The sequence below is a fragment of the Penicillium canescens genome (assembly GCF_028828765.1).
Source record: "Penicillium canescens strain IBT 15451 chromosome Unknown utg000003l_segment0_segment0, whole genome shotgun sequence".
NCBI classification, from domain to species: domain Eukaryota; kingdom Fungi; phylum Ascomycota; class Eurotiomycetes; order Eurotiales; family Aspergillaceae; genus Penicillium; species Penicillium canescens.
This window is the reverse complement of record NW_026703965.1, coordinates 4,825,363-4,835,531: the sequence shown is the minus strand read 5'-3', so window position 1 is coordinate 4,835,531 and position 10,169 is coordinate 4,825,363. Positions and strand designations below refer to the sequence as shown.

Genomic DNA, 10,169 nt, shown 5'->3' with positions numbered 1-10,169 from the left:
TGTTGAGATTGTAATTCCTAAACTTAAATGGCAGATGTTGGACTGAAGTCAGTGGTTGGACGAACAAGAAGAGGTAGGATATTGAAATGGTGTTCTGTGCTGGGGAATCTAGCCAGTTTTATCTATTCAAGTCCTGATCGCATGACGATGGAATGGCTTCATGTAACTGTAATAATGCGTTTTCAACCCTCCACAAAACCAACCGCAAACGGAAACAGCTAATAATGAGACACTCCATAGACACCTGCTATTAAAAAATGCATCCCCCAGGTAGTAATCTGAATAATGATGACGTGAACTAGTCAACCAGTCATAGTCGCCCAAGTCTTAAACAAATTTGTATGGCAGTTCTAGTAGAGCTTGGTTATTGGGTGGAATATGGGTTCCATAGCCCAATTCTAGGCCATTTGTGCTTTATTGATTGGTAGCTTCCAGCATGGATTCAATAAGCCTATATTAGGCTAGACCATCTTCGATTGTTTAAGCTTTTCAGTTTTCACATAACTACTTCCAACGCATAGCAACATCGAGTCTAGGTTGGTCTAGACGGCAGGCGGTGCCACTATATTATTTGTATGTGAAATTCGAGACCGCAAAAATTAGATAGGCTCTAATCCAAAGCAAAGCAAACCTTGTAAGATGACGACATAGGATAACTTGAGAAACAGATACAGAATTAGCCCCTTCTCACCTAAGAAATAAATATGGATGTGTAAGCCGGACAACAGCAAAACTAGGGGCCTCTTCACGATAAAGCCATACTTGCGTTTAGCTTGGAGAACTGAGTACGAGAAGGTCAGCCCGGGTAGTGGCCAAGACCAGAACAAGCTTGACGTGAAGAAAATACTTGAATGTGTTTCGAATAAGCTCTTCGTCGATGTCAGCTTGGCATTTTACCGGTGGCCACGTCTATTGTCGATGTTGTATTACTCCCGTGTGCACCCATACTGTCGTTTACATTGAAGTGTGGACGGCGGCCGTTATTCGTCGTCTCCACTCATGTATAGTGCGCAGTTTCAGGCATTTAGGCAGTGCCACTCCTCGGGTTAAGTCAGTTTATTTCATAACCGGAGATTACAGCTTTAGGTGCCCCTGCACAGCTTGAACCGTGCAATATAGACATACCCATTATAATAGCAATATCTTCAAGCATCCTAATGAAACCTCAAACAGCAGCCAACCCAATGCCCTTAGGCTTACAGATTCAGTTGGGGTGGGAAACCCTAAATACGAACTTAATAATACAAAAAGGACACAGAATGCAAAACCTTTTTCGCTTTCAGGTCAAGTTAATATTTAGCGTCCGAAGCAGATGACCGCCGCCAATTTCGGGTATGCCACATAACGCACGTCGATCATCCGAGCCCGTAACCTTATGCTAATTCGTCCGTGGTTCGGCCATCTACGGTTTCTCGTCGCTTTCAAAGTCACACTGATATCACTTTAGGTAGCTCTAGTGATACGACACGAGATTTGCTACTTCAACGTCAGTTGATAGCAATACTTGGAGTCGAATTATCTGCATCCCTGCACTTGGAATATTTTGCGGCCACAATAACGTCACGTTAAACTTTGTCGAACTTTACTTGATATATAGCATACAATACATCAGAAGTTCACTTGCAGACTACTATTAGGTGGTAGTTTCTACAATATTTTGTTTCGAGGCTTCTTCTGTCGTTCAGTTCCGCATATCAGTGAGTGATTTTGGGGAAACAACAGGTGAGATCGAGCGTCAAAAATTGAGGTAACGATTCACTAGTTCTTAAACGCTCTCGAAATCAGGCCTAGCAGCTTATAGGTAGCAATAATAGCAGACTCGGTGTGGCTTTTTTTCAGTCTATAATGAATCCCAAGCACAATGCCTTATCTATTTCACTTTAATGACTAAAATGGACTATCCTACGTCGCCTTCCCTAATTGACCGGCTATTCAAGTGACATTGTAGGGCAGCCTAAGATCTGGAAGATAAGCCTAGGTTTTAAATCCACCTACAGCAATCTTTAGATAGTATAACTATCGAACCTATAGTTGACTAGACCCTCTTCGATAGGAAACGAACAATATTATTAATACTATATAGAACCCGCTGAGTACTCCCGGTGCCCTTACGGCGGAGGTTATGAAAATTCTATACTATAACGACCACACCCCAACTACCAACTCCCCGGGGCTACACTAGCCCTTAAATTGGTGGACTTATACTTTTGCCTATAGGAATGCTACGTCGTCAAATCTGCCCAGAAGATACGACTCGAGGATGAGCAGCAATAGCTTGAAGAGTCAAATGAGTGGTTAGTAAGCGACAACAATATCCTTCTACAGCTTTGCAATGAACAGACACTGGTGTTATAGGATCGAAAAAGAGCGGTTTAGGCCCTTTGTAATGGTGTGGTTTCAGCCTTGCCAGCGAGCGATACTCAAGCCTACCGTATTGATGGGCCTTGATAAACTATCAGCGTGATGGAGCTTGCGTGGCCAAAACAGGTGACAATTGGATCGTATCGCTATTTATTTGAGTTCTCTCCTAAAGATCAGCACTGATTTTGGATGAGGCCCATCCAACCGCCGGTGAAGTTTCCTTGATCTTGGTGAGGCCGTCCGCTGCTAACCTTTCACGGCTGTTGATATATCCGACTTTAACTTCCAAAACTTAGCATCTGATCGCAAATCCCTCCTAGTCGTCTTGACTTGTTGTAATCGAAGATAAATAAATTCTCTGCTCAGCCTCCGGCATTCCGTCCCTCCCAGCCCCATTAAATCGCTACTTTACTCACGCCTCTAGGACTTGACGAAGCTGTCAACAGGAACATGAATTTGGTTCCCCGAGGTGGGATAAAAGTCTCCAGAATGTCAGGGATGCTCTGTGAGATTCCAGCTTTGGAAAATGCCCTTATAGCTCTCCACGGCTTGCAGGATTAGAGTTTTTCTGTCACTTGTACTCCACAAATCGGCGGGCGGTAAGCCGGCTAGTGGCAGCTGCTCACTGGAGGTGTGAACTATTGAATTACATCTAAGAATATAGCAGTAGCTTTGACCAGTGAGTGTACAGTCCCATCAAACAGCAGTCCCTGCGATGCGTATGAGATCGGGAAACTCCAAGGCCAGGGTCATTATTGACCAATGTCCGGGGCTCTTGTTCGAAGGGCGGTGTGGGGTGCGACGCGCCGATTATGAGAGAACCACCAGTCCACCACTTCCCCGCAGCCCCAATTAGACCTAATTAACCAGTCAATTGGAGCTTGACTCGACAAAAACTTTATTTATTTTTCATTCAAAATTAATTTTCGATTGTCGATTTGCCTGCCATGCTCACCTCGAGAATGCGAGAATGGAAGGAGTGATACAGACTTTTAATGGATGCAACATCACACGGATAATGGGGAGATTTCACATTGCTAGCAGCATAGTGGGACACACGGTTTACAGTGATGATATTTGGGTTTTCTCGAACCTTGTGGCCTTTTCTCCAAGCCATCAGCAGGTATTGTACCTCAACGGACGAACCTGATCGCCAGCCGGCGGCGCACACTGCTACACCCTCGTTGCCTTCCAGGGCATATGAGAACTGGAGGTGACCAATAATGCAACAACCCGAGGCGCGTGCGCGCGGGCCGTGATTCCGCGCTCTGCGAGCGCCCGTATTCAGGTCGAGCACCTGTAGCCCGTCGGTTTTCTTTTTTCCGGACTTGTACCTTTTTGTCCTGGGCTGAAGGGCTTGTGCGTTGAGTAACCTAATACGGAGACGGCTCTAGATTGATTGACGAAATCCGGAGTACCCTTGCTGTTGCCCACGTCCATGCGTATGTGAAAGGTCGTATTCGCCATCTGGGAGGTGGACCATGTCTGCCGACCGGTGAGTCTTTGATAAGTCGAGTTTCTCAACCATTTTGACGTTTCAATCTCCCCGGCGAGATAAAGGGAGGAGCACACATAAGCGCAATGACTTTCACAAAATAAAAGCAATCACGCCTCCATCTCTATCCATAGGAATCATGGGTAATAGTCACTTGGAGCGAGCCTCCTTCGAACCTATGTGTCATCGATTCCCAATAGCTAGCTGCACAGGATCAACAGCCTGATAAACCGCTTTAAACAGGAGACACACGGGCTGAGTGGTCCGGCTCCCCGCACCGTTTGGGCCGTTTAATATCAATGTCCACAAAGACGCAAGGATCACTGTAATTAGCCTTAGACAATCACGTATGAAAGCCTTTCTTTTGCTCAATTTTCACCAAATAACTAACTTTATTTTCGTACACGTATCTACAGGGTAGATCGGCAACGATCGACGCCCGGGAAGCTTTCCCGGCCATTGAGATGCGGCAATGAGATTACCGTTGTTGGAAGAATCCCGACCGCAGAAAATTGCAAATAGAGAGTCCCTAATTTTCTTTTTTCCATGTTCTGAACTTCTCAGAGAACCCCAGTGACATGCTTAATATCTTTCTGACCAGAAAAAAGAAGATCCCTAGCAGTTCGTCCAGCATAGGTCCAGCTATATGTATTTATAGAATAACGGCATTTGTTACGGGAGTGAACAGTCTATGGCAAGATCCCGGACATTTAGGATGTCTATCCAGCAACGGTCCATTAATTTCACCGTACCAGCACCATACAATCCAGCATATTCGCCATGTCTAGCGTTCGTCTTATCTGTAGGGGTCGGCACGAATACATATTCGTAACATTTTGAGATATTCGCATTCGCATTCGTAGATCACAGACCTCTACGAATATTCGTATTCGCAAGGCCAATATTCGTACGAATATTCGTACAAATATTGCCCCGTCACCAAAACCAACTCCCACCCAATAGGAAAAAGTATATCACGTGCAGTTTGTTTATCCAAGTGACAAGTCGCGTCCGAATCTGACAAGTTTATTTCAAGGACGTGTTTCGATGACGGTAATAGAGCTCAGAATGTCTGGTGCTGAATTGCCAGCTTCAAACAATGATGGCTCCGGCAGCTCATCTGCTGAATTGCCACCACGCCCCCAACGGTCTCAGAGAATAGACTACCACTTCTTAAATGGTGGAAGTGACGAAGACGATATTGAAGATCATATCAGAAAGAAACCCCGACTGGATTCGCCACCTGGTCGCTTAGAATCGATTGGTCCTGAAGACTCCGCCAGCCAGCTGCATCTCAATCTACCTACTCCGTCGGAATCTGTTCCACCAGGGAGCTCTAGATGCTTTACAGAGGCCATACGGCCATACAAATCGCACAGAAAAGCGCGCATTAAGCCACTGAATCAATGGCTTTGGAATCAATTTCGAGTTAGTCCTCTTCCGGGCAAGCAATGGCGGCCCAGGCGAAGCCGACAGCTGCTTGAGGATCGAGAGATTCAATGCATTCATTGTGGCTGGAAAACCACAGATTCAGCAAGGGCAACATCTACGACCAACATGAAGACGCACCTAGCCAAACACAACATTTTCGAAAAGTCCGGTCCACAGGACCTGGGCGAGGGTTCCAGCGAGACGAAACAGCACTCAATTGCTTCAATATTCCAGTCCCGAGCCCAGCATGATACTAGAGCTCTGTTGGAACAGAACATACTTCGATGGGTTGTGACAGATGATGTGGCATTTACGGCAATTGAGTCCCCTGCGTTCCAACAGATATTCAAGGACTTGCCGGACGCTCCTCTTCCTTTCTCTTCTCGAACAGTTGCCCGCCGCATTGACGCAGATTTTGATCGCTGTCGGATCCAGTTGATCGATGAACTAGCACGGACATGCTCCACAATTGCGCTTTCCTTGGATGTCTGGACAAGCAAGAACCATAAAGCCATTCTGGGAGTTATCGGTCACTGGGTGTCCACCGACTTCAAATATCAAGAACGAGTCCTGGAGTTCAGCGAACTTGCTGGATCCCACAGTGGAGAAAATATGGCGGAGACTCTGCAGAAGATGCTTGTCGAGCTTCGGATTGAGGAGAAGCTGCTCACAATCACAGCTGATAATGCGTCGAATAATGAAACGCTGGTGTCTGAGCTGTATTTTCACCTGTTGGAAAAGTACAACTCGGAGGATTCCAAATTGCCCGATAAAGGACGTCTCCGATTTCAAGGTATTGACAGCTACATCCGGTGTCTTGCACATGTCCTCAATCTCATTGTCCGCGACATCCTCTCGAGGATGAAATCTGGAGATCACAAGTCTGCCATTGAAGCCTGTGATCTCTTACAGGGAAATAAGAAAATCGGACGGCAGTCTGCCTTGGCCCGGATTCGGATCATGACTCTCTGGATATTGAGGACACCTCAACGACGACAGCAGTGGAAAGTGACTTGCCAAGCAAATGGCTTGAACGACAAGTTCATCGAGTATGACGTGGAAACCCGCTGGAACTCCACATACCGTATGGTCCAGGGAGCCTTGCAAGCCAAAGCACAGATCCGGATGTGGATAGAGCATCAGAACCAGTTTCCGCCATTTTCAGCTGACGACTGGTTGCAGCTGCAACAGCTCGAAATGATCCTCTCCAAGTTCGATGAGTTCACTCAACTGGTTTCCCGGCGGAAATCCCAGATCAGCCTAGCCATTCCCATCTATTACGAACTGAATGACATGCTCGAAGATGCAGCTTCTGCACAAGGCGACTTTTCGGGGCTTAGCTCTGACATTACCTCCGCCATCTCCGCGGGGATGAAGAAATACAAGAAATATTATGAACTGATGGACGCCCAAGATGCTTATTATATAGCTCTTGTCCTTGACCCACGCTTCAAAACCCTCTTGTTGGATAAGGAGCTCGGGCAGGTGACGGCGCCAAAGGTTATTCGATCCATCAAGGATACCTTGCATGAGCAATACCCATCGAAATCATCACTGGAGCAATCAACGTCAAAGATTAAGCAGGACAACAAGCGGCAAAGTCTGGAGGCTCGTGTTCTGCAGAAGCTGCAACCACAAGTGATCCAGCGTTCAGATATTGACCGCTACTTTGAGGAAGGTGTGGTGACTGTTGATGAATCTGTAACAAAGGATGAAGATTGGTTATTTGGCTGGTGGAGGACGCACAACGATGAGTATCCGCGGATGGCAGCTGCAGCCAGGGATTACCTTGCCATTCCGGCGGCTGAAGTCGCAGTAGAGAGGTTGTTTAGCCGTGGTAGGGATCTGTTAGGAGTACGTCGACATTCTCTAAAAGGTGAGACAATGCGGAAAGTGATGCTGTTGAGAGATATATATAGTTCAGAGAACACCCAGTGAAAAATCCTAGAGCGTCTTGCTGGTATTCCCAACCAGCCGCTGCTTTGCTTCGAAGGACATAGTAGTATAAAGCCTCTGTGGATCATTGTTCGCAAGGCACGGAACATCAAGTGAAGTCTTGTCACTTGGGCTGTGACTGCTCACTAGTTATTCTTTTGCCACGTGACCGAACTTGCGAATATTCGCGGCGAATAGAAAATTTATTCGCATTCGCATTCGTCGTGCAAAATGTCTGCGAATACGAATGCGAATTGCGAATATTCGTAACGAATACGAATATATTCGTTATTCGTGCCGACCCCTACTTATCTGTGGACTGACGCCAGGAGTTTTGGTTTGCCACGAACGCCTACAAATGCCTATGAACGCCACGCGGCTGGTCCGCATTCCAGGCTTTTTATATTCAACAATACGGTTTTGTGTTCGTACGACAATAGACACTCCCGTGGCGGTGAGCTTTCTGACGATAGGCGTGAAAGATTCAATGATATGGGCGATCCATTCGGGCGCTATGCATACATGCAGTGGTCTAGATTGGCCTCATGTTAGAGCTGTACTTTGTACATAGCTTTAATGCAACCTTTGTGTTTAATTGGGACTTGATACAATGTGTATAAATTTGACTCGATTGACAGGTTCGACAGTGCTGGTGAAGCCTCCCCCCCCCCCCCCCCCCCCCCAAAACCTAGCAATATCTAGCGACTGTCAGTCAAGTTATAAATATCTGGACGCCAGCAGTGGATAGACTTTGTGCTCACGTTTTCCCAACATTGTAAGACAGTCATTGCAGTCCTTCAATAGAAATGGCTTTCGACTGTGAGTCCTTGCGTTCTTTATTTGGGTGCACTCGGGCTAAGCATTCAATCAAGACAACTTCCAACCTGTTCTTGGCGTCAAGGATAGGTCCATGGACCCATGCTTCATAGTATGGTAATTACTGGGTTGAAAGTTGGATTTGAAGGAACTGACCGCTAGCCAGGCGCAGGCAACCATGCCAGCAGACGCACAATCCTTGGAGCTATCTTATACCCATTTCGCACTCATATATATCGACGCAAACGGCATAATTTGTCTACGAGTCTCAGACTCTATCGCAAACAGTTGGCAGGAGATACTATCCACACAGGTGACGGATGCATTCCTGAGAGCTGTGGGTATGTCAATAAAGACTTGCTCCTCAAATTATCAAGGTAAGTATCATGTTCACCCAGCAATCTTTCGATTGATGATCAATGTTAGGCGAACAAGGCATGCCGGTATCCCCAAACCAAGCACCTGCAGCAATTGCCAAAACCACACATTCATCACATATGACTCAGGAACACTATGTTGGGACGAGGTTTGGGGGTGAGGCACGCATGCAAAAGCCTTTCCCAGTGGCAACTTGTTTTCGGCCTCTGGTCCGGCCTATCTGCAGACAGACTTGGCCCTGCTGGTCCACTGAAGATCCCTCACGTCACTGGAAGGAGCTTTGCGAAAAGGATTTCAACATGATTAGCGACAAGAAAGCTATGGTATCCGTCAAAGACCGTGATATATTGGCCTTATATTACATGAAGGCCTTCGAGGATCTGCAACAGACAAATTGTCGAATCCTTGCGAAAGCCTATATCAAGCTGGTGGAGCCTCGGAAGCAGGTGAACTATCCATATAATGGACGAAAGATTGTTGCAATGGCTCCAAGGCAGTTTGATCCTGAGATGACTAAACCACCGTGGTGGCCTTCTGGAGTAAGCCATCGAGAGCCAGACCATCTCGCTAAAGTTGGTAGGAGGCCCATGATTCTTTCCGTGGCCAGCACATATCTAACCGTGAATAGAACGCATTCAGCTTCTGGTTCACATCCTTCGCGAGCTGCGCACCAGCCATGGGATTTCGGTCGCAAAACTACAAGGAGCTGATCAGCCTATTCGCCATTTGATATCCCCACCTGAGCGATTACATATTCTCGACGAGCTGTATCAAGTCAGGCACCAAGAAGAGAAGTCCTTAGAAGGATCAACTGGTAGGCACACAGAGAAAAGTCTCGGTCGTTTACGAAACTGATATCCCTTCCGTAGATGGACAAACCATAGCGTGTATCTCTCTTGTAAATCGTCCAAAACCAGCGGAGACAAATGCTAGCTGCGCAGACAGCAGCGGAAACAGCACACCAGGTAATCCGGCCACAATTCAAGACTCTGAGCCTTTTGTAGGCTGCTCGAGATACGTCTCTACCTTGAATGCGCCCGATAGACAGTTCTCCACCAGTTCATCGTCGAGCGCCCGCCCAAGCCAAACCACAGATGTCAAGCCCGAACGACAGTTTGTCGAACATCAACCAAGCTTTGACACTATGTGTGTCCCTCCACATGTTCTGAAGAGGAAACGTGGCTCCTTTGAGACCTACCCGGTTCATACAAGAAGCCCTTCCAGCCTTGCGCACGATTCTCCACCTTCTCCAAATACTAGTAAGCCAGTGTTTGGCACTTCTTACCACCTTCAGTATCCGGAAGCTTTTGTAATGAGGTCTTCAACCACAGATCTGTCATGAGAAATAACAGTGGAAATTCATGATTCTTTTAACTGTTTTAGCTATTGTGCGTGAGAGGTGAAGAATTTGAAGCTCTTGAATATTATACCTCAGTGTTTATAACCTCTCAAGCATTGATTTATGGTCTAAGAACAACCGAGGTATAACCATGAAATGCAGAGAGTCAAGCTGTCTTTGTATTATCATACGTTTATCCCCGAACTGCTGTCCTACAAAAAGTACCTTGACGTTCCATGAAACAGCAGCAAGGAATCATCATTCAGTCCCACTCTTCCTATTTAAAAGCGCAATGTCTCCCACGATGATAGATGAAAATGGTTTTACGATACTAAAGGAACTCTCAACATGGCTTTCCCAACAAAGAACCTCAAGGACCAAGAGGACCTGTTCAGATGCGCGGAGGAAGGCCGC

At 46.5% G+C, this 10,169-nt stretch overlaps 2 protein-coding genes across 2 annotated transcripts; one reads left to right on the top strand and one right to left on the bottom strand.

Moving 5' to 3' along the window:
- Positions 1 to 3,280: 3,280 nt before the first annotated feature.
- Positions 3,281 to 3,889, bottom strand: N7446_005114 (uncharacterized protein; the record flags this gene model as incomplete). Its single annotated transcript, XM_058513862.1, has 2 exons — positions 3,281 to 3,734; positions 3,780 to 3,889. The coding sequence occupies 2 exons, from the start codon at positions 3,887 to 3,889 to the stop codon at positions 3,281 to 3,283; spliced, it is 564 nt and encodes a 187-aa protein (XP_058375191.1).
- A 4,327-nt stretch (positions 3,890 to 8,216) lies between these two features.
- N7446_005113 (DUF2841 domain-containing protein) lies at positions 8,217 to 9,758 on the top strand (the record flags this gene model as incomplete). Its single annotated transcript, XM_058513861.1, has 4 exons — positions 8,217 to 8,415; positions 8,465 to 8,992; positions 9,045 to 9,230; positions 9,286 to 9,758. 4 exons carry the CDS (start codon positions 8,217 to 8,219, stop codon positions 9,756 to 9,758), a joined length of 1,386 nt encoding a protein of 461 aa, XP_058375190.1.
- Positions 9,759 to 10,169: the final 411 nt, after the last annotated feature.